General features: G+C 42.0%; 1 protein-coding gene across 1 annotated transcript in view; it reads left to right on the forward strand.

The window, feature by feature from the left end:
- Nucleotides 1–283: 283 nt before the first annotated feature.
- Nucleotides 284–24609, forward strand: part of PCNX2 (pecanex 2) — a 259238-nt gene continuing 234912 nt past the window's right edge. The window contains exons 1-5 of the mRNA XM_040968059.1: nucleotides 284–689; nucleotides 19280–19485; nucleotides 20090–20210; nucleotides 21686–21722; nucleotides 23187–24467. Coding sequence (XP_040823993.1) covers nucleotides 537–689; nucleotides 19280–19485; nucleotides 20090–20210; nucleotides 21686–21722; nucleotides 23187–24467 — 1798 coding nt within the window. The 5' untranslated portion in view covers nucleotides 284–536. The remainder of the gene's footprint in view (nucleotides 690–19279; nucleotides 19486–20089; nucleotides 20211–21685; nucleotides 21723–23186; nucleotides 24468–24609) is intronic.

Consider the following 24609-nt stretch of genomic DNA (forward strand, 5'->3'; position numbering starts at 1 on the left):
TGCCAGTGGTGGGATGTAAGAAAGTGTACTGAGTGAATCTTTTGCTCAGGGGACAAAAGACGGCCAAGGTTGCCTCAGACTTTCAAGCCTTCCTAACAGGAGGATCCGGGAGAAGAGGTGAGGAAAGTGGGTACACCAGTAGAGACACAAAAATAAAAGTGGAAAGACTCACAGTAACCCCTGCCCCTAAGTAAGGCCCAGGAGGAATAAGGGGCGGGCGCTGGTAGGCGCGTCTGGAGCATCTTCTGAGCAGCCGCCTCAGAGCACGACGGGAAAATCCTTCCTCCCTCGGACATGGCGCCCACCTGCCCGGCGGCAGTAGCCGGCTCCGGCGCCGCAGTTCGCGGGTCCGGGCGGAAAAGCGACGCGAGCTTCAGTCGCGGGGTGGCAGGAGGCGGCGGAGGCGGGGCCGGCGGCGGAGGAGGCGGCGGAGGCGCCGCCCGAGGGCCCGGGTGTGGAGTCTGAGGCGACCCGGAGGCCGGGCTGAGGCGGGCGGGCTGCAGCCGCTGGCTCGCCCTCCCCGGGGCGCCGCGGGCATGGTGTCCCAGGTGCTGCAGCTGCTCCGGCAGGGCGTGTGGGCCGCGCTCACCGGGGGCTGGTACCACGACCCCGAGCAGAGCAAGTTCACCAACAGCTGCCACCTTTACCTGTGGCTGTTTCTACTGCTGCTGCCCCTGGCCCTGCACCTGGTGAGTAGGGGTGTTCAAGCGCCGAGGGGAGGGACGGGGGGCTCTGTGGAGAAGCCGGAGCCTCACGGGCAAGGCGGTCAGGGTCAGGGTCTCCTGACAGCTGGGAGAGCTTCGGGAATTTAGGACGGAGAACGTGCCGGAAGAGGGGTCACCTGGGATTCAATGGAAGGGAAAGAAGTAGGAAGGACTTTAAGGGCTCTGGAACTCATTAAGAATTGATGCTAAGTATTTAGATGAGTCAGACTCGTTCGTCTCAGGGGGAATATTGAACCGTTCTGGTTGAACCCTAGGCCTCATGATTGGGGCAGTGTTTGCTGTAAAATATTGTACGTGGTAGCCCAAAAGGCAAGATAAAATGTCAAAGACAGACCTATTTCAGGTGTGACTCAACTCCCACCTGGTTCCCTTCCTGTTTTGCCTGGAGAAGACTGGGTTCAGCTACTCACCTTGCAACGTCAACATTACAGGGCCTTCACATTTGTTAGGAAGACGTAAAAATTCAGATCTGTTAGGAAGATATAAAAAATAGCACTTTTGTGTTCAACGGAGGACTTGAGCATTTAGTAGAGTTGAATGTTTGCTTGATAATTACATAAGGTGACCTTCGTAGACAAATTACCTACACCTGCTTGAAACGGGGGCTGTGTATAATTGAAAGGATGCTTTGGTAAGGCGCTGTCCGTCTTGTCCAACTTTGTGTGCCAAGAATCTAAGGTTTCTAAGTCCGCTGAAGGGCTTTATTCCTAAAATGTTATTTGTAAATCTTTTCCACCAGCAGAAATCTTTGATGAATTTGCATGACTGGCAGATTCCAAGTTTGACATTTGAGACTGACATTGATTTGATGTTCTCTCTCTCTCTCTCTCTCTTTTTCTGGTCATTTATCCAGAGGGGAGTAATTCTGATTGTGAATTTGGGCTACATGGGTTTAATGTTGGGTCCACTTCTTCTTCCTTCTGTGACCTTGGGGAAAGTTATTTATCTTATTTCATCTTTTACTTTTCTTGCCTGTAAGATGAGAAATATGTACCATATTTATAGGGTTGTTTGGTGGGATTCCTTGAGATGGACATGAGATGGTACTTAAAAATCTGTGTATCTGTCTTCACCTGGGATTGAACTCAGACTTGCATTTGCAATTCTGTTCTGTTCTGAGGGGCTTTCAAAAGGTAAAGACAAAATGCACAGTAGGGAAAAAAATATGAATAGTTTCACAATTTTTTTAAAGAAAAATAAATTTACTCTTAATTCCATTTTCCCGTGAACTTTCTGAAGTAACCTTGGACTTTTAGCTCTTTAGCCTGACGTAGGAAGTCTGTAAACCTTGATTTTCTCCTTGTTAAAATGGATGTGGAAAGGATCATTTAATAGGAAAATGGAAAATTGTACGTTAAAGTATTTAATACAGAAGCTGTACAGAGGACCTTCAGTAAGTACCCGTTTCCTTTTGTGATTTTGTGCAGCCTTTTCTCAATTGATTGGTCCCAATGTTTCCTTGGCATAGCAGAGTCATGAGGAACATAGCCAGGCCTTGGTTCAAGTCCTGGCTCTGTGGTTTGCCAGCTGTGGTTTGCTGAAGCTTGAGTGAGTGTCTTCGTTTGTAAAGCAGGGATAATAGTGCCAGCTTCTTTATGGAGAAATGAGGGGGATGGAATGGATTCATCGATGGAAGTACCTGGCACATAGCAAGTGAAGAGAAAAGAAAACATAAAAAAAACAAAACACCAGGTAACTTGCTATCAGAACTCTTAATTTCAACCTAATCTTGTTTTACTAAATAACCTGATTAAATCTTGTATTTGTAAATAGGAATTTGTCTCATTAAATTCCCCCTTGGTGAAGGGTATGCATGCAGCCTCAGGACTCCCGTTTCCTGTGTTGGAGTGTTTTGGTTCAGTTTCTGGCTCTGCTTCCAATTTTAGCTTCCCTCTGGGGGACAGCAGGTTGGATTCCTGCCATCCATGTGGGAGACCTGAATTGAATTTCAGCTCCTGGCCTTGACTTAATCTTTGCCCTAACCCTGGTGATGGCTGGCGTTTGGGGAATGAACCGGTATAGGGGAGTGTGTCTCACACCTGTGCATGCTCACGTTCAGTCTCTCGAACAATTTTAAAAACTAAATTTATTTTAGAGTTTTTAGTCAAATAACTATAGAATAATTATCTGTCAATACATTTGTTTTGTACTACTGTTTATTATGTGGCTTATCTTATTTTTTTTTAATGCTGGTCTTCTGGTCTCTGAATGTCCTCTTTCCCATCTGAAGGTTGCATTTCCTACCCTTGATGCTGACTGTATTCCTCTGCCCTTCAGTGCTACCTGTCATTGTTAGCATCTTCATCAGTTTGTTCCACAGATACCTGACTGCTCACTAACTAGCAGAAGCTTGTCTGACATTCTGTGATTTAATGTGTCCTGAATTTGGGGGTTTTTGCACAATTTCATTTTAAGCATATTTAATCGAGACAGTGCCACTACCGGGAGAATACATATTTTAATTTGATGAGAACTCTGAATGTGTGAAATATAGACATTATGAGTTATTAGTTATGGAGGAAATTATTTCTAGCCCCTAGATTAACTTAAATCTTTTTTTTAAAGCTTTATTTATTTTTATTGGAAAGTAAGACATACAGAGAGAAGGAGAGACAGAGAGGAAGACCCTCTGTAGATGGAGCTCAAGAATTTAGGCCATCCTCTATTGTCTTGCTAAAAGCATTGTCACGGACCTGGTTAGGTGCAGAATTGCTGAAATTCAGACTGGCATTCTAATATAGATCACATGAGTTCTATACAGTGGATTAACTCACTATGCCACAATGTCCCCCTGTCCTTAAAGATTTTTTTTCTCCATAAGAAGTGTTCATTTAAAATTGCTTTAATTCTGGGCCCAGCGCAATAGCATAGTGGTTAACATCCTCACCTTGAACGCACTGGGATCCCATATGGTCACTGGTTCTTATCCTGGCCGACCTGCTTCCCATCCAGCTCCTTGCCTGTGGCCTGGGAAAGCAGTTGAGGATGGCCTAAAGCTTTGGGACCATGCACCTACGTGGGAGACTCAGAAGAGGCTCCTGGCTCCTTGCTTCAGATTGGCTCACCTCCAGCCATTGGGGCCACTTGGGGAGTGAACCATGGGACGGAAGATCTTCCTCTCTCTCTGTATATCTGACTTTGCTATTCCCAAAGTCCCCTTGCAGATCCATTCACATTACCTATAGGCCTGTCCTTTTCCATCTGATTGTTATTTTGTTGAACTGCTTGACATGTTGCTGTTCCTGAAAGCTTATTTCTTGTCTTGGTCAGTCCTAGTGTTTATAGTCAAGTTCTTTGTAAGAGTTCTTTGTTCTATGTTATTCCATGACATGATCCATGGTTTCTGTCTGTCCACTGACTCCCAGAACTTTGTTGCTTGGTCCTTTCACATCTGGAGGCCTTTTGTATTCTCCCATTGAGAAACCTAACCCTTAGTCTCCCCCCCCCCCCCCCCCCCCCCCCCGCCGCCACAGTTCCTTTGAAGGTTCAGCCACCTGCCTCCTGCTGTCACCTGTGTGACTCAGAGTGGCATTTGAGGTTACAGGCCTGCAGCACAGGGAAGTGTTCTTCTCTGGGCTCTGGGCCTCCAGAAGTGCAGACTCAGCCCTTCCCCACAGTGGCCCGGTGCCCTTCCTGTACTTGTGTTCACATCTTGCTGCTCCCGATGAATTTGGGCAAGGTCTCTGATGAGGCTCTGCTTTCATGGAGTAGGCACATTTCCTGGGAATGTCCTTCTATTCATTGCTGCCCAGACAGTGGCTGGTCTTTCTAATGAATGCCTCTTTTCTTGAGTGGTAGTTCCACTGCACTGCCATCAGGTGCATGCACGTTTGTGGGTGGGGGCTCTGTCCCCAGGCAGTGTTTCCATGTTTGTGGCAGGAGAGCCAGCAGCTGCCTGCACTGGGACGAAGCCTCTGGAGCACCCTTTGAAATCACAGTTTCTTTTCATTTTGTTCCAGCTTCCCAAGTTCATCACTAACTTTCTGGTGGCTTAATATCTGTACTGCTTTTCTCAGGGATCTCAAGGTTTCTTGGTAGTTGGTGATATTTTGCATGGTACTTGCTTCATCTATCTTTTATTTTCCTTCTGTCTACAACTTTATTACTTTAGTTTTTATTTTAAGAAGAATCCAGGTTCACTTGGTGTCATTTCCCTCATGTGGAGCCCGATACCAGATGATTGTCATTCTCTGCATTTAACAACTTGGGTTCTTAAATTATTCATTTTAAACACTCCTCAATCTTTTTTCCCACATTGTCCACTCCAGATCTCTTTCCTTAAGCTTGTGGAAGAAGAAATAGGCTACTACTTAATGATATTCAGATCTTTCTGTTATTTTTTCTGAGGGTTTTTTCTCCTTTAGCATTAAACAAATTGTTTTATGTTATTACTGTTGGAAGAAGTGATAATAACAGACAACACTTATTATGCATATAGGAGACAGGCTCTTTTGTAAGAACTTGGCATGCAGTAGATCATCCCGACCTGTCTTTATTTCCATTCTACAGCTGATGAAACTGGCACAGAGAGCTTAGTTACCAGCCTTCTGGGGGTACAGTTGTTTATGACCTAATCAGAATTGGAGCCTAAGAAAGTGGAATTCTGCATTCAGCCATACTGCCTCTACTTTGTAATTTCACAACATGGCTGTGCCTATCCTACACATACCAATATCAGCACTAGGAATATCAATGTTGAAAGTATCCAAATAATTGTTTCGCCAATCTTGTCCATAGTACCTTACTTGAAGAGTAATCCTGGACACAGTTTACTGTGTGTGTAAGACACAGTGTGTCTTAGTGTTGTTTTATAGATGAGTGTGTAGACATTATGTGTGGGGTCATGGGTTAACCATAAAGCAGCCCTCTTGGTCTTCCATTCTCTCCCGCACCTCTCCTCACTCCTGTTTTTGTTTTTGTTTTTTTTTAAAGAGTTATTTATTTTCATTGGAAAGTTAGATCTACCCAGAAAAGGAGAGACACAAAGATCCTCCATCTGTTGGTTCACTTCCTCTATGCCCACAATATCCAGAGGTAAGGCAATCTGAAGCCAGGAGCCAGGAGCTTTTCTTCAAGGCCCTTGCATCTGTTTGGGATGCCAGTGCTTGGAGGTGGAGAATTAACAAGTAGAACTGTTGTACTGACCCCAAATCCTCCCTTTTAATATGCTCTCTGGAAAAGGTTTCGGCTACTCCAGATAGAGGAGCAAGTCCTAGGATTCAGATCACAGATAATACAAGTCCTATAGCTGCTTTAAGTAACAAAACACAGGCTTGATTCAAATTTCAAACATCTAGCCTGCTATTGTAGTTAAAACGTCAACCTTTGGTTCAGTGGTAAGCAGGAAGTGGTATGGGTCCAGCGTGGTCTCTTTCTCGCTCTCTTTCTCCCTCATACACTGGCTGATGTTTTTGACACCACTGGTGTTGGAAAATGGGGTGAAGGCGTCGAGACACATGGTCTCTGAGAGTTTCAGCAAGTGTCTCTTAAAAAGAGGATGCTCTCCCACAGAGTTACCAAACACAAGAAAGCTTTCATTGATATAATGGCATTTACATATATATGTTTTCTATATAAATTTCCACAGTTATTCCAGTGATGTCTTATATAGTTGGGCCTTTTTATTTTGTTTAACTTCTCTGAATCTAGGATCCAATCAGAGATCATATTTGGCTTTTAGTTGCCACATCTCATACTTTTTCTTGATTCTAGAGCAGGTTCTCAAGCCTTTTTGTCTTTTATGACATTGAGAATTGTTTTGCATAAAGTTTCTTTATTTGATTTTTTCTGATTGTTTCCTTCATTATATATGTGACTTTGTATTTTATCCTTGTTCTGAATCACATCAGAGGGCCATGATGTCATTTTTTCACCTATTTTCAGCCATCCTTAGTGGTATTAGGAACCACTTGATTGGTTAAGGTCATTACTGTGAATGACCAGAGTTCTCTACTGTGAAGATAGCTGTTTCCCCTTTTGTATTTAGTGGATAATCTATGGAGTGGAACTTAGAGGCTATGTGTAACATATTCCCAAAAACTTCCATGCAGTAGTTGTGGCAAAAATTGATGGTAACTTGCTTAGAATAATTACTACCATGGTGGTTACAAAATGACAATTTTTCCATTTCTAATTTACTTTCTGCCTTTAGTCATTGATGCTCTTTTGTAATAAAGAATTTTCCTTTTTCCCTGTCCTTGTAATTTTGTGCTTAATGTTGGTCTTACAGATTTGTTTTTTTATATGTATATTTTTTGAAGATTTATTTTATTTTTATTGGAAAGGCGGATATACAGAGAGGAGAGACAGAGAGGAAGATCTTCCCTCCGATGATTCACTCCCCAAGTGAGCACAACGGCCGATGCTATGCCGATCCAAAGCCAGGAGCCTCTTCTGGGTCTCCCATGCGGGTGCAGGGTCCCAAAGCTTTGGACCGTCCTCGACTGCCTTCCTGGGCCACAGGCAGGGAGCTGGATAGGAAGCGGGGCTGCCAGGATTAGAACCGGCGCCCATATGGGATCCCGGGCGTGCAAGGTGAGGACCTTAACCACTTGCGCCACCGCGCCGGGCCCCAGATTTGTGTTTTAATTTAGTGGACTATAATCTTTTCCTTTCATCATTCTTTTTGATGTTCAAATTATTCATCCTTGATCCAAGTCCCAAGTTGGTTGGTTGATTCCCTACCACTTTGTGAGGACTGTCTTGTGTTGTGTCCTGATAGGATATTCCAGATTTTCCCCAGCCCTGGAAGAGCCAGCTTTTGTCCAAAGAACCCTGATCTGCTGGGTGGGCAGTACTACTTAGAAATTGGAATGAAGAGTTGTGTTTGCTACTGTTGGAATATCTTTGCTGGTAAACCCTTTTGGCGAATAGGGTGTGTGATACTGATTGATTTGTCAATTAAATAATCAATTGAGAGTTGATTCTGAAACCTTAATTCCATCTAAACCAAAGGAGCCTTTCACTTTTCTTCCACTCGGCATTTGTATCTCCTTTCTTGCACAGAGAGAACCTTGGTTCAAAACAGTACCGTTTATTCTATCCTAAGATTTACACAGAATTTATAACCCCATAACATTACCAGAGAAACAACTGAAAGTTTAAGATTTTATGGAGATTTTTGTTATTTAGTATGTAGCTACCAGTAATGTTCTACCAGTATACTATGTTGTAAAGCTACAAGGCTTAAATCTTATTATTTAGCTAATTTTGGGGTGGTTTTATTATCTATTTTTTATATAGTTACATTATATATATATATATATATATACATATATATATATATATAAATTTTGGTAGGAGTTAGTGTTAAGTTCATTCCCAGGGTTAAGAAGCAGTGATTCTCTGGTTTCAACAAGAGATGTGTGAGGTGCCTTTGACTGAGATGGGAAAGGGTGGAAGAGAACAGTTGTCAGGAAAGAATGAGAAACCAAACATTTACATCTACACATGGTAATTAGGAGTTTCCTTTTCCATGTGATGGTAGCTGGAGTAATAGATATGCATGTGGGGAGATTTGAGAATAACCCATTGCTGGAGATGGGAGCTTGACAGTCATTAGTATAGAGTTGATATTTGCTGCCCAGGGAATGAGCGAGGTCTCCTCCGTTGAGCATGTAGACTGAGAGAAGTGCCAGAGCATTGAATTCCAAGGAGGCCCACATGCAGAGAGAGAGCACAGAGGAAGAGCCAGCAGGGCAAGGAGGAGCCAGAATGACTTGGGTCTTAGCAAGAGAAGGAAGACAGCATTGCCACTGTGAGCCACTGTGCTCCGTGTTGTTGAAAATACACGAAACGGGAATGATGTTTTGTTTTTAGAGGCATTGACAAGGATGCTTTTAGAAAAATGTGGGAAAGTAGAGATCAGATGGCTGTGAGATTAAGGTGCAAGGGAGGCAACGACTTGCAGACAGCAGGTAGGATGGTTGTTTCTTGCACAGCAGTGAAATGGCACGGTATCTGGAGAAAGGTTCAGAATCAAGGGCGGCTCATCTCTCTCTCGAGGTTGGAGGATCTGTGGGTGTGGGGCTGTGGTTTGATCTCCCTCTCATTCCCTAATGGGACTTAATGGGACACAGTGGATCATCAGCTAGCTTTTTCCATTAATGGACTCTGACTCAGTAAAAGCGAAGACACAGTTTTGGTAGCATGCAGAACAGTTTGTGGTCAGGCCCGTGTGTAGGCTAACCACAATGTTGTGGCCAGAATCCAGGTCTTTAAAAATGGAGTTTAAAAACATAGATTTTGCGCTCTGTATTGCAAGGCCTCAAAGTACAAGTTATCATTGCTTCCAGGACAGCCTTTGTGTCATTATTGGTGTAGCAATTGAGTATTGCTCGGTGATATTTCTATAATTTGTACATATTTCCCTAACGTGAAAAACTTGGACTTAAAAAATAGGCAATTGGGCCAGATAGAAATGAGTTCTATCTGATTTATTGATATTGATTGATCTCAAATATAGAAAAGAGCTATGAAAGTTTAAAACCATGAAGGAATTAACGAATTTTCTAATTTTATCTCTTCTTCTCTGGAATACTTACATCATTGGAGTATATGTATGTTTCAATTCTTTCCCCTAAATCTCTACCATCTAAAAAAAAAAAAGAGGTCGGAAAACTAATAGTGATATCCCATTGGTCATTGGTCATCTTTGTCTTTTGCTAGCTAATTTCTGCTTTTAAGATCCTGTGAAGAAGAGAAATACGTGCATATATGAAATATCCCTCAGAACAAGTAATGTTTCCCAGAAAGCAGTTGCCTAGCTTGTTTTGTGATTACTTTTTCTTAATATATATCAATGCTGGGCCTGGTGTGATGGCTCAATTGGAAGATCCTCCCCTTGCAAGCACCAAGATCCTTTATGCGTGCTGGTTTGTGTCGTAGCTGCTCCATTTCCTAACTAGCACTCTGCTTGTGGCCTTGGAGGACAGTGGAGAATGGTCCAAAGCCTGGGGAACAAAGCCTGTAGGAAGCTCCTGGCTCCTGACTTCAGATTGGCTCAGCTCTGGCTGTTGTGGCCATTTGGAGAGTGAATAAATAGCCATTCTCACAATTCAAAGGAGTATGTGTACCAGGAGATTCACAGAAGCATTGTTTGTTACAGGTGTCATTGCCATGTAACTTATCAAATGGATCATAGTATACATTCATAGAGTGGAATACTCAAGGTTACAAAAAAGGAATGAAAAAAAAAGTCTGTGGAAGAATCTCTAGGTAAGTTAGAAGCAAACGTAAAAGACAGATGTTAGGTGTAAATTAAAAGCAGGGAAGCCGAAGTGAAGTTTATATGTAGGTGCTTATGTTTCCAAAAGGAGAAAGCTAAATTAAAAAATTAACAAAAAATAAAATTAAAATCTTTCTGTATCTCTTTCTCTCCGTATGCCTGCCTTTCCAGTGAAAATAAATAAATTTAAAAAATAGAAGGGCCTGGTGCAATAGCCTAATTGGTAACAGCCTCACCTTACATGCACTGGGATCCTATGTGGGTGCAAATTTGTGTCCCGGATGCTCCACTTTCCATCCAGCTCCCTGCTTGTGGCCTGGAGATGCAGTGGAAGATGGACCGAGGCCTTGGGACCCTGCACCCACAGGGGAGATGCAGAGGAGGTCCCTGGTTCCTGGCTCTTGGCTTTGGATTGGCTCTGCTTTAGCTGTTGCTGCCACTTATGGAGTGAACTAGTGGATGGAAGATCTTTCTTTCCATCTATCATCTATGTAAAACTGTATTTCCAATCTAAATAAATAAGTGAATAAGTGAATAAATAATCTTGAAGTTTTTAATATTGGCATAGGAGAACAAAGGCAATGATTTTCATTTTAAAGATTTTTTAATTTGAAAGCGTGACAGACATACACACATACAAAGTGTGTACATGCACAAGAGAGATGAGCAAACAGAGAGAGAAGCAAACACACATGCAGAGAGAGAGAAAGAGAGAGAGAGATCTTCCATTTGCCAGTTCACTCTTTTAGTGACTGTGACAGTAAAAAGTGGGCCAGGCCAAACTCAGAAACCTGGAACTCCATCTGATTCTCCCACATTGATAGGATGCTGTCTTCTGTACTTTCCTAGGTATATCAGCAGGGAGCTGGATCAGAAGCCAAGCAACTAACAACTCGAATCAGCTCTATGGCATGCCAATATTGCAGGAAGCAGCTTGTTCTTTTGTGTCACAATATCCCATCTTTCTCATACATTAAAAAATTTGGTTATGGGCCCAGCATAGTAGCCTAGTGGCTAAAAGTTCTTGCTTTGTATGCACTGGGATCCCATATGGTTGCTGGTTCATATCCTGGATGTCCACATCCCTTCCAGTTCCATGCTTGCAGCTTTGGACAACATCAGAGGACAGCGCAATGCCTTGGGATCCTGCACCCACATGGGAGACCCAGAAGAAGCTCCTGCCTCCTAACTTTGGATTGGTTCAGCTCCAGCCAATGTGGCTACCTGGGGAGTGAACCAGCAGATAGAAGATCTTTATCTCTACATCTCCTTCTCTCTCTAAATCTGACTTTCCAATAAAAAACATCTTAAAGGAAATATTGTTTATGTGCTTGAGAGGCAGAGAGCCAGAGCAGGAGAGATGGAATGCAAGGCTAAGGAGAGACAGAAACAGATGGTGAGAAAGCATTCCCTTCTGCTGCTTCGCTTTCCTAAGGCCTGTGAGGATGAGGGATGGAGACTCTGTCCAGGTGACCCTGGAGTACCAGATATCCCGGCGTTTGAGCCGTCACCTGCTGCCTCCCAGGGTAACATTAGCTGAAACTTGGAACCAAACTTGGACTAAAACCCAGGTATTCTGACATGGGAACTGGCATTCCAATCTGTGGTGTTTTTTTTTTTTTAAACAATTTTATAGAAAAATGAGTTCGTATTCCATAATGAACAATCTGATATATGCTTTCCTTAAACACCACAATTCCAGGAGATTCCTCCTTCCTGGCTTCTGCATTGCAGGCCACGCTCCTCTCCATTTTTCCACTGACGCTGACATTGATAGGCTTGTCAATTGTAAACACCAACACTTTGCTCCCATGCTTAAATGGCATTCTATGTTCTTCAGTATGAAGATCCAATTCGTAATGTTGGTATATTAAAATCCTTTATGTGTTACTTCTCTTCTTATAGTGTCTGTTATTCTGAAATGTATTCTCTATCCAAAAGTTCCTATGCCTTTCAGATCAGACGCTATCCCTTCCATGTGGCTTTTCTCAGCATGTTTCAATTTGGCCCACTACCTCCACTCCACAATCCAAATCAGGCGTACCTATATTTATTTGAATTACAGAGTCTGTTACTTTCCTTTGAAATTGTCTATTCATCTCTTTCTTTCATGACTTTGAAAGTCTAGGAATGTTTTTGTCATCTCTGTGCTTGGTACAAACAAATCACCTTAAACATTTATGGGCTAAGTGGTGCATTTCAATTAGGAATTGGAGTGTGTTGATTCTGAATCCTTTTGGGAACGTTTGTCAATGTCTGGAGGTATTTTGGTTCTTACAGCTGGAGGGATTGCTACTGTTGTATAGAGCACCTAATGTATGGAGGCAAGGGATATTATTCAACTTTCTCTAGTGCACAGGACAGCTCCCAACAACCAAGAACTCTGTCCCCTAAGATGTCGATAGAGCTGAAGTTGATGAACATTAGGTGACAGGAGAATGAGCGTTATGTAATAATGATGTGCAGGTCCATAAGCATAGTGACCTTTGCTGAGTAGGGTGCTGCCTGCTTCTCTTTAATTGTATTTAAGTCAGCACAATGGTTATAAACTGGGAACAGTAGCTTTCCTTCAGGACCATTGGCAAGTTTGTTTTCGTGTGTGTGTGTGTGTGTGTTTTTAAATATTTTGGAGTTTATCTCAGTACGTTTTATCACGATCAAACTTAAATGATATACTGCCACAGTGGAGCCTGGAAATGCTAGACATCTTATACAAATGAGAAGATGTTGGGGGGGTGGCATTGCTGCATAGTGTGTTAAGCCATAATCTGCAGTGCTGGCATCCCATATGAGCACCAGTTCAAATCCTGACTGTTCTACTTTTGATCCATCTCTTTGCTAGTATGTCAGGGAAAGCAGCAGAAGATGGCCCAGTTCCTTGGGTTCTTACATGGGTGTGAGAGACCTGAATGAGAATCTGGCCCCTGACTTTGGCCTGTCTCAGTCCTGGCTGATATGGCTGTTTGGGGAGTAAACCAAAGGATGGAAGATTTCTATTTATTTCTACCTCTCTCTTTGTAATTCTGCCTTTCAAATAAATAAATGAATGTTTAAAAAGAAAAATAAAATGTTAGGCCTTAAATGCCAATATTAGTTTTAGGCTATTGAGACCTGCTGAATGTAGGCAGGGGTTTGGCGTAATGGTCCACATAGTGCTTGGGACACACTCATCATATTTCACAGTCTCTGGGATGAATGCAGGCCCTATTTCCAATTCTAGGTTCCTGCTACAGTGCATCCTGGAAGCAACAGCCATGACTTAAGCACTTGATTCCCTGCCACTCACGTGAGAGACCTGGCTTGTGGTCTTGGCCCAGCCGCAGCTGTTGTGGACATTTGAAGATAGAAGATCTCTGTCTGTGTTGGTCTGTTTTGCCCTCTAGTCTCTCTTTTGAGTAAAGATTAACTAATAAAAAAAAAATTAAAGCTAGAACCTGGAAGGGAAGGAGCAGAAACCCACTGGATGATCCTTGGTAGGCAGGGCACTTAAAGTCAAGGAACTTGGTGGTCAGGAACTCTGTCAGATGTTTCAGTAGTAAGTTAGTGGGGTTAACAAGTCTGAAAGAGAAAAATATTTTCATTTGTATATTACATATGTAAAAAAAATCTTTTATTACTTTTGAAGTATAAAATTGATCATGTATAGTTTTATTTTAGAAACTTTCAGTTTATTATTTTCAAGACATTTATTTATTTGAAGGAGTTAGAGAGAGAAAGAGGTAGAGACAGAGCTCTTTCTTCGGGTTCACTCCCCTGATGGCCAAAAGGAGCTGGGCCAGGGTCTTCCCTGTGGGTGACAAGGGCTCAGACACTTGGACTATCTGCTGTTACTTTTCCCAGGGTGGTAATAGGGATTTGGATTGGAAATGGAACAGCTGGGATGCAATTCTTTACTCAGTGGAATTTTGGTATCACAGATGGTGGCTTTACATACTAACCACAGTACCAACTCCAAGGCTTCAAATTATTGAATTCTCATTTTTAATTATAAGGAATGAATTTTCTTATTCAACAACACATGACATGGTTTTCTAGTTTCAATCTCTATAGATTTGTGGTTGAGCTTGTTATTGCAACAAGGTTGACATTACTTTGCCTTTGGTAAGCTTATGGATCATTCTGTTTATTTCAGTGTATATTCAAAAAGGCAAATAAAATTTTATCTCTTACCATGGCCATTAAAATTAAAAAAAAGAGTCCGAATTTCTCAACTATATTCTTTGACTAAATTATCCACTCCATATTATATATGAAAAGAGAGACAGGATTGAGTAATTGCACATTCCAGCTTTTGAGATAATTTTTAAGCAGGATTATTAAGCTATTCATTTGAATGATCTTGCTAGTAAGTGAAAGCTGATGGCCCATCTTATCTCTGCCTGTAGCATGATCTTGCTAGTGCAAACATCCTCCTGCCACCTCTTTATCCAGCATTCCCCTCATCAAAACTGCTCCCAAATCATGAGGTCTGGGAGTACAAAGAAGTCAGAGCAGATCTCAGAGGAAGCAAGCTGCAGCTCAAGCCAAGCAAGTAGCCAGGCTAGGATTAAATGTTGTGGTTTGCCTTTTTAAATTCACTTTTTTTTTCCCCCCAAGATTGGAATGTAATAAGTCTGAATTTCAATTTCAGATTTTTTGATTCTGTCTGTGTCATCCTTTGAAAACATGTAGTTGCCAAGCTGGCTTATGTTTGAGGTGTGTTGTCCTGAGCTCTTCCTCTGTAGAAAGTTTGTGGCAGGTTTCTATGTGCTCTATGCAGTCAGCCTCAGGAGATTCTTGGCCTTACTCCTGAAATCCAGACTTTTGCTGGAATCTTTGCAGTTCTCAGCAAAGAAGTTCCAGATTTCCTGAGAAAATATTACATTTGGTCCATGTTTTTTCATTGTGTAAATTCCTGAAACATGTGCCGAACTGTTATTTTGCATCTGAAAACGTGTAAATTCTTTTACATATGTAGGTGCAGAAAGATGATAGCCTTTTTGTGTCGTGTGGTCTGAGTTTTGGCAAACGTACCTATCCCCAACCCTGCTTCTGCACTTATAGTTATGATTTGCTTCAGGAGTCCTTCTTGAGTGGCTTGGCAAAGACACTAAACTCTGGTCTGTTACAGGAATGGATGAGTGAATGGGGTATGGATAAGCAGGTAAACAAATGTGATCCCCAAGTTGACAAAATGGATCAACAAAGTAGAATCTCTGATCTCTGCCGCAGATGACATGACTTAAGTTGCTCAATACAAATCCCATATTTTGTAATAATATGTTTTCCTAATGCTCATGAAACATGAAATTGTACATTCCAAAGCACCTGTCAGCCCAGTATGTCAGTAATACCCAGAACCACCTCAGCCCACTTAGGTATACAAATGTCAAAAACAAGTATGAGTGTCATGTTCTGCAGGTTAATGTGTTATTTTTTAGGCTGCATTTCTAAATAAAAACATTTTCCAAATGACTTGAACCTTTTCACCTTTAAGCAAGAAAACTCAACTTATTTTAACTTCATTAATGAGATGGCTTTGCATTTCCCTGCTTCTCTAACATTGTAGTGAATGTCATGGAACATTTTCTTTGTAATTCTAGACATCTTATTACTCTTCTTACTCATCTTACACTGTCCTCAGACTTGGCTAAGGCATGTCTGTGTTTCAGAAAGTGATCATGGAAGTGCCCTTTAGTGCTTTATACATCTCCTTCTCTCTTTCCTTTCCCTCTCCTTCCCTCCCATTTTCTCCTTCCTCCTGTTTTCTGCCACTTTACCCTCTTCCTCCATCTTCTTTCTTCCTTCCCCCCTCCCCTCCCCTCCTCTCCTCTCCTCTCCTATCATGGTTTCACTTTCCACATGATTTTAGCCATCTCTTTTTGTATTATTGTGTCTGCTTCTAATTTTTGTGGAGACTGGGAAACCGAGATTTTGAAGTTGATTATATGCCACTTCAATGAACTGAGCCCAGAAGAAGAGCATAACATGTCCAACAAAGCTTTGAGATGCTCCCTTTTCAGTTAAGGTTCATGGACTTTGTGTGCAGACTTGGTGACCCAGTAAATAGAATCTTCATTTTCTGAGCCCCTTGGAAAAGGAAAAAAAGTCAAATAGGGAAGCTGGTGTCTGGGATTGTGACTTACACTCATGGACAGGTAGAGTTCCTAGCTGTCAGAAAGCTGTGGAAATCCTTGATCCTGCCTGACTTCAAGCCTGGCACTGGAAACCCTGCAGCACAGGGAAGCTAGACCTCATCCTCACTAACCTGCCCTTGAGGGAAAAAAAAAAAGAGGAAAAAATGGAGAAAAGACATGTCTAGCTCTTGTTTATCAAATTACCAGTCAGGCCACTAAGCCAGTTCAGGTGGAGATGCCAGCCAGTTGAGACTGATTGCTGTTGGAAATGCAGGAATGGGGAGGGATTGTTTCCTTCTGACAGTGATGTGTTTTTTTTGGCCAAGAACAAATTTTGAAACATTTTGGCTTGCGTTGTTAATTCGAATGAGCTAAAATGATACATTCATGGAAATAAGAAAAAAGGTTTGTGTTGGAACAAGTAAACCTATTCAAAATATGATAAACCTTATGTCAGGATGAAGAATTCTATGATATGCATTAAAAATAAATGCATGACTGTTCATCCATGGCATAGCCTTCCCTCCCAGCCTTCTCTTGTCCCCTCATGCACACCTCTAGGGAGAGCAGGAGGTGGAGGCCCTTTGTTGACTGAGCATGATCCCTGCAGCATAGCGGCCTTGGAAGTGATTTTCAGCAATGTGCTTGGCAGTGTAAAATTGTTGGAGCCTGGGCTAAGCAGAACTGCATGGTATAAAAAGCAAAAATCTGGGAAGATGCTAAATTCTGCTTGGAGAGGGTTTATTTTTTATTTTTGTAAGAAATCATGAGGCCAGAGAATTTGGAGAGAAATAATGTGCACATGTAGCACACTGTTCTTAGCTGGGTTACACTTTAGATATTAATATTCATGTTAACTTCAGACCCTAATTTCTTGGTGTCTCTTTAAAAGTGTAAAACTTTATGCTGTAGTCTGTATTTATGAGGACAAGATGAAAAATATTGTTTTTTTCATTATTGTGACAGTTCATTTGTTTCCCAAGTAAATTTTCTTCAGGACCATATAGAATCGTTTTTTTCTCCCTTTTTCCCTAACATTCTCACCTTGCTTTTTCTCTTCTTAGTATATTCTTAGTATACCTTAACATTTTCTTGGCTTATTACTAATCTAATTTGAATGGAAGTTTCCCTACTGAGATGGAATCCCGTGTAGCTTCCATAACAAGCGGAATCCAAGAGCTCAGTGGTTTCATGAATTGAAGATTTATTGCTCCCTCCAATTATGGATCCACTTCAGACCTGTGGGGTATGCTCCATAGACACTCAGGAGCCCAGGATGAAGAAAGTGTCATGATCACAGAGACCTGCTAGGGGAATCACTAACACTATTAGGTAAAGATAAGAGGGGAATGGAGAAGGCTTAAGCTTGCTCAGGTCCATTGGCTAAAAGTGAACACGTGACCGCAGCTCTAACTGCTAGGGCGACAGGGAGCTATAAAGGAGCAGAGGGGATGCTTAGGCAGCACACACTCTCTCTGCTACTCCTACTCACCAGACTTCTATGAAACTCACGTGATAATAAAGTTTGAAGAACTTTTACCTGTGATTTTTTTTTTTAAGATTTTTTTTTTATTGGAAAGTCAGATATACAGGGAGGAGGAGAGAGAGGAAGATCTTCCATTCATTGATTCACTCTCCGAGTGGCTGCAACAGCTGGAACTGAGTCGATCTGGAGACAGGAACCTTTTCCAGGTCTCTCATGGTTCCTAAGGCTTTGGGCTGTCCTCGACTGCTTTCCCAGCACCCATATGGGATCCCAGCACATGCAAGGTGAAGATTTAGCCACTGTGCTACCATGCTGGATCCTTTAATCTGTAATTTGTAGTTAACCGAACCCTAATATCTTGTTCTCACAAACATATGAGACTTTTTGCTTTTGTTTTCCTTCTATTCTTAGTTTCTTCAATGTAACTCTGGCTTTAGGCTACTGTTTTTAAACCTAGAATGGTAAAGAAAAGGTGAAGTGGGTATTTGTTATGTGTTCTTTCTCACACACAACTTGTGTCCAAATATTGCTTGAAATTCTTTACAGTTTCACACCAGCAGCTGCATATGTAAACTTGGACCTTCTGTTTCCTAGTGGATGACTTCACTTTTTCTGTTTCCAGTCTTTCATTTACTTGTTAATTTATATTCATTTGTGGACTTTTTGCCCATGAAGTAAAAGCACCTGTGTCTTGGTGGGAATTCCTTTCTTTGTTATCCTATTGATCCTATTGATGGTATTTACTTTTTTTTTTGTCTGGCTGCTGTTTTAGAGATGGTCTTACTTAGGTGCGAGACCGTCATTGGAACCCGGGACCCTGGTGAGGTGTGCAGTAGTTGCATGGGAGCAGCCGTGCATTGGACTATGCTATCTGTGGCCATTACTGTTCTCCAGGCTGCCTCCCAGGTGTGACTGGTGCTGCCTCCCGGCGCTCCTTCACGGAGGTTTGTGTGGAAGAGGCTCGCTGGTCATTGAAACTGTCCTTGATGGCACTGGGGTATCCTTATCCTCATCTCCATCCCAAGGGATCATTAGTTTTGGAAGAACTAAAGGATCCATGGTGGTCCTTGGTCATAGGAGAGAATTAGGAAGGTGTGTGAGGGATGCCACAGAGTGGGACATAATGACTGCTTTTGATCCTTGAATGGGTTGGACAGAATTGAGCTGAGCTTTGCTATCATCTCCATATTGAGAGTTTCTGTCACTACATGAAAGATCCCACTCCCCCTTGGGAACTGAACCCTTTCAGGGTTGTCTTGCACGCATCACTATCCTCAGGAAATCCGTGGCTTGTTGGTGTCAGCCCAGCCAAGAGGGGAAGGAGATTACCCCAACCTTTTTTCTTCCCTCTGTCCTCTATTCTTCACAAAGCATTTCGCATTTTGTTGAAGGGAACTTCTGAAAGAGCTTTCCTTTGCCATTAAGACCAGGTGCTCAGGGCAATTAGCGTTAGTAGAAAACTGAGGGATTCCCTCTCACACATCTTGTTCCGTGGCCGTCCAGCCTGCCAATCAGGTGTTGGTCCTCATTTTAGTTAGTAGGGATGATAAACAAGAGAGACTTAAACATAACAAACCAAATCTTTTTCCTCAGGCATTTTAATCAGGACAACTAGTAACACTAATACAGTTTGAAGTCTTGCCTGGTTTATTTCCAAAGATGCTTCTGGAATTAAAGCAGAAAGAAAGTTCTCTAGGCAAGTGAATGTTTTCCTTCTCTTCTTTAGGCTTTTCCTCCAAATGCCATCACTGTATTTTTTTACTGCACTTCAGTGACTCTCTTCTTCACAATAATCAAGCTGGTCAGCTATCGCCTACACCTCATGTTTGATAAAGGAGAAGTAATCCAGCAAAGACCCTCCAGGAAGAAAGAAAAGTCAAGTAAAGAGAAAGAGGCCAACAGCGAATGTATAACTAACCAGAAAATCCCAAGGTGACATTTCCAATTAATGTGTTGTTTCTTAATTTAAATGTTTTGGTTTTATTTAAAATTATTGTTCTCATTTATTACTTGTTTATAAAAATATGCTAGTATGGGCACACACACATATGCATACTCCTCTTATTTTTAACCATAAATATAAGATGATGTAACCAACTATCAGCATGATTTTAAATTATACTCCTAATTCATTTGCCTCAGGCTTAGTACTGCCAAAAGTGTTGCTTCAGTATATTTATTTTGTTTTGTAAATGATTTAGCATACACAAGATTATTTTACTGAATAACATGCATGTTTATTGATATGAGAGCATAGAATAGAAATATTTAGAATAACTGTTTTGAGCATGTCACCATTCTTAAAGTGTTTTTATAGCCCTTTAATAAAAAATGTTTGGTAATTTAAAAGCAATGTTTATTATTTATTTTATATAATGTTTATTAACTCTTTTATAAAGAAGATTACATATATATGTATCAATAATGTACATAACAAAATGAACCTCAGGGAGAAAGTAATTTTTGAACTATTCTCAAAAGAATCACGGTTACATTTAACAGTGTCACTGCTCTTGTGTTCTCCCTGCTGGCTCAGCAATAACAGGCAGGTTCCCAGCGGCAAGAAGGCAGAAGCCACGCGCGCCTTCCCCACGCCTCCTCTCCGCTGCAGCTCCCAAGGGCAGAGCTTGAACTCGCAGCGCTCTTCTGGGCCTTTGGTCAGTGCTCCTGTTTCTGCTTCCCCTCTCCACGTGCTGCTGTACTGTTGATCCCTTCTTGGGGCAGAAGCAGGCAGTGGCTGTGATTGTGACTTGTGTACTGTACATATGGGCCCTCTGCTTGTGGTCAGCCGCACCTCAGGGGGTGGAGATAGCCTGAGGGTGTTCTTGTGACCGTAAGATGAGTGTGTCAGTACAGCGTTCAAAGCACACCCCTGGACGTCTCTTGCTGTCTTCCTGTGGAACTTGCCGCCTGGTTGCAGGACCCATATGCAGACTGTCACCTTCTTCTGTTAGTCACTGAAGTTACTGTATTTCCAGTGTTTCCACCTAGAAACAATTGCAGCTGGCCACTGCTTTTCACACTAAATTGCACTGGTTTCTTGGAAAGTGCTCCCCTCCAAATTTGCTTTGTGAAGCTTTATTTATTATTGTGGGTTTTTATTTTAAAGATTCAATTTTTATTGGAAAGGCAGATTTACAGATGGAAGAAGAATTAGAGAGAAAAATCTTGCATTTGCGTGTCACTCCCCAAATGGTCAGAGCTGAGCTCCCCAAAGCCAGGAGCTACGAGCTTCTTCCGGGTCTCTCACATGGGTGCAGGGTCACCAGGTTTTGTGTCATCTTCCACTGCTCTCCCAGGCCATAAACAGGAAGCTTGATGGGAAGTAGAGCAGGTGGGGCATGAGCTGGTGTCCATATGGGATGCTGGCACTTACAGGTGGAAGATTAGCTAGTTGAGCCTTTGTGCCAGCCCGTATTATTATGTAAGGCATGCCTAAATTTGTCTCTTTTTACTCTTAATTGTTATACATCTTCCAATGCCTTGGCTACAGGATCATTTTCTTTGTAGTTTGTACATAAAGTATTTTTTTTTAGCTGATACAGAAAAAAATGTACATGTTTATGAGATTATATGTGATGTCTTAAGAGGTATTTAAATTGTACACTGTTCAAGATAAACATAACTATCTCCTCAAATATTTATTTTCCTTTTTTGGTGAAAGCATCTTCTCTTATAGTTTTTTCTTTTCAAAAAACTATGTACTCTATTGTTTTTCATCTGTGATCACCCTACTATGCACTGGAACACCAAAATGTCTTTCTTCTAGTTACAAGCGAATCTCTACCAACCCAGTCTTTCCCTAACCCTAACCTTCCCCCGACCCTTCCCCATCTTCTGCTAATCACTAGTTTACTTTCAGCTTGCATGAGATCAATTTTTTGATTATTACTATGAGTGAGATCATGTTATACTTGTCTTTCTTTGCCTGGCTTATGCCACTTATTTAAAGTGACTGCTGCATTTCATTCTTATTTATTTGTTTGTTTTTGTTCTTTTTTTTCCTTCTCCGTTTTATAGAGGCTTAAGGAGAGTGCATACTGTAATGTTTGCTCACTGAGTGGCTGTTGACGGTCTGGAAATGTGCATTGAACTAAGTCATGTACTGATTCTCACTTTTTCGTTTGTTTAGGAGTTGACGGCCCAGGAAACAGTTGAGGATCTCAAAGGTAGAATATTTCATATTTAATAACAAAGCACTATCTTCAGTGAAGCGAGAAATACTTTGATATAACTGAGTACCAGTAAAAACCATACCTAAGACTTCCCAGTTATATTTTAACTTCATTTCTTTAACTTTTAATTTGAATTGTTTCTATCAGATTTTGTAAACCAGGTCTATATTCAACATGTGGTATTTTATTGATGATGTTTCATTGTCACTTCTTAAGTCTGTGTCTCATTTTCATTAGATAACAGATATGTAATGTGATAAAATTTTCATTTACAGATACCATTCCCTTCAGTATTTACATTAGAAAATGACAGGGAAAAAATCAGAGAACATTCTGCATACCTGTACTTCTGTCTAGTTGCAAACTTTGGGGTAATGTTTTTCAAAATTAAAAAAAATTGAAGTTTTCTTTAATAGACACATAAAAGTTGTGTATATTTAGGAAAACTTGCAATGTTCCTCTCTCCCTCCCCCCTCTCTTCCTTCCTTCCTGCCTTGCTTCCTTCCTCTCTCCCTCCCTCCCTTCCTTCCTTCCTTCTTTTCTTCTCTCCTTGTTGTTGTATTTTTCCTCTTTTGTTTTTTTTTCCTGGAAATTGCTCTGTCTGGACTCTCTAATGTTGACTAGAGAGTGTGTGAGAGAGGGACTCATTGGTCTTGTTTCTTCTGTTTTTTTGTAAAATAATTGAGTCTATTTCCTTCAAGTATGATGTTAGCTTTGGGTGTCTTATAGGTGGCCTTGGTTAGATTTAGGAAATTCCCTTTTCATCTCAATTGTCTTAGTATTGCTGTCATATATGGATGGTTGGATTTTGTCAAATGCTTCTTCTGCTACTTTTAGCACAGGTTTGTCATTTTTGATATTGCCTTATTATTCCTAGTAATACAGTAAGTTTTTACAGATGAGTAAGTTGAGGTTTAGAGCAGTGGCTTCCAGCTGCAAAATTTTTACTGCCTGGCAGACCTTTGACAATATCTGGAGGCGTTTTTGATTTTTCATAACTGGTGGGTGAGCTACTCCTAATATCTACTGGGGGGAGGCCAGGGTGCTGCTCAGCATCCTGCTGTGTGCACGACGGTCCCCCATGGCAAAGAATGATTGGGTCCCAAATGTCGTTAGTATTATAGTATATAGTGTAGAGGGATTAGGCAGTTCACTAAGATAAAGCAGCTAGAAGAAAGCAGGGACGGGGTGTTTTTGGCTAAATAAGCTAGTTAAACCATACTACTCTGCCTCCTAAGACAACAACACAGCAAAAGCTAACTGCTCGAGTTCTGTTTGAAAATGCAGACATTTTGAGAGCAATATCAAAGTGCAAGTGATACTTTTAAAAGCAAGCATCCCAAGTATCAGATATTTATTACTGATACTCCAAATTTTATAATGGTAAGTTCTTGCTCTCTGGGAGAGTGTTCACCCCACTTGGGTGCGAATAAAGTCACTGTTTGTTACTACTTACAGGTGTCATTCTGTCAGAAGAGCAACCCATGGCACCAGTGTCATCTACCTCACCGGGTATTAAAACACAAAGCTTGCCTGCTTCTCAAGTGCACGTGCAAGAAATCATGCCCAGCTCAGCAATATCTGCAAAACCAGTTGCCACCGGAACACTCCTCAATGGAAAAGAGAAGGAAAGAGAGATCAAGGGGCAGCCCCCTTTCCGCCACAGATCTGAAGGTGGCCTCGTGGACAAAGGAGCCCTGAAGAAGTTGCCACACCTCTCCTTGTCTCAGTATGACTTGCTAGAAACAGATGTTTCTTTCCAGCCGTGGGGGAGTGAGCATTCAGTCCTGATTCCAGAATCAGCCAGTTGTCCTCAGGGCTCCATGAGGGAACAATTTCCAAGCAAGTCGCCTCAGGACAGCCTGAGCAGCAGCTGTCCTCAGTGTGATACCATTGTGGCCAAACCTGCGGAGGAGCTGCTGGACACTTCCTGTCAGGTGGACATGCCCTTGAACCAGGAGCTGGACTACTCAGACAGTGAGGTTGCTGTGACTCTCATTGATACGTCTCAACCTGGGGATCCACTGAGTCTGCATGAACCCATTAAAATTGTCATCACTATGAGCAGTACCCCAAACTCCATGACAGACCTGGAAAGCTCCCTCCACCTAAAAGTGATCGGTACCGAGAGGACTAGTGGAAAGTCTGATGCTGAGCCAGCGACCCCAGGAGTAGCCAGCCCACCCAACACGGAGCAGGTCAGAATTCCCGTGATCACCCTTGAACTTTCTGAAGATGCCCAAGGAGGAGTTACTGGTCCTGAAGGCAAAGCAAACGAAAGGACTCCAGAGAGATTGCAGGTGGAGGCATCCTCCAATCAATGTTCCGGTTACGGATCCGGAGAGGGAGGGAGTCCTTCCCCAAGGCATCCTTGGGAAGTAGTGCCCCCTCTCACACCTGATGAAGCCCCCCAGCCTGAGGGGGAAAAGGAAGCTCAGGACAGCCTTGACCCAGCATCTTGTAAGCACAGCCATGAAAAGAGACATGCCCGGGTGCTCAGTGTGGATAGTGGGACAGATGTCTTCTTGAGTAAAAGTTCTGCAGAAATTGCTAATGATAAAGAAAAAACAATGCCAACATCCAAGTCTGACCTAGAGGCTAAGGAAGGGCAAATACCAAATGAGTCCAACTTCCTGGAATTTGTCTCTCTGTTAGAATCGATTAACACGTCCAAGGTGGTGGCATCTAGTCAAACAAATGTCTCAGTGGAGCCAAGGAAAGAAAGCGGGCCTCAGGGAGGTATGGTCCCCATCACTTCATTTCTTCTTCTTCTTTTTTTAATGATTTATTTATTCTTATTGCAAAGTCAGATATACATAGAGGAGGAGAGACAGAGAGGAAGATCTTCCGTCTGATGGTTTACTCCCCAAGTGACTGCAGT

This window comes from Ochotona curzoniae, unplaced genomic scaffold (assembly GCF_017591425.1).
Source record: "Ochotona curzoniae isolate NIBS_2020 unplaced genomic scaffold, NIBS_Ocur_1.0 scaffold_4683, whole genome shotgun sequence".
In the NCBI taxonomy this organism is placed as follows: Eukaryota; Metazoa; Chordata; class Mammalia; order Lagomorpha; family Ochotonidae; genus Ochotona; species Ochotona curzoniae.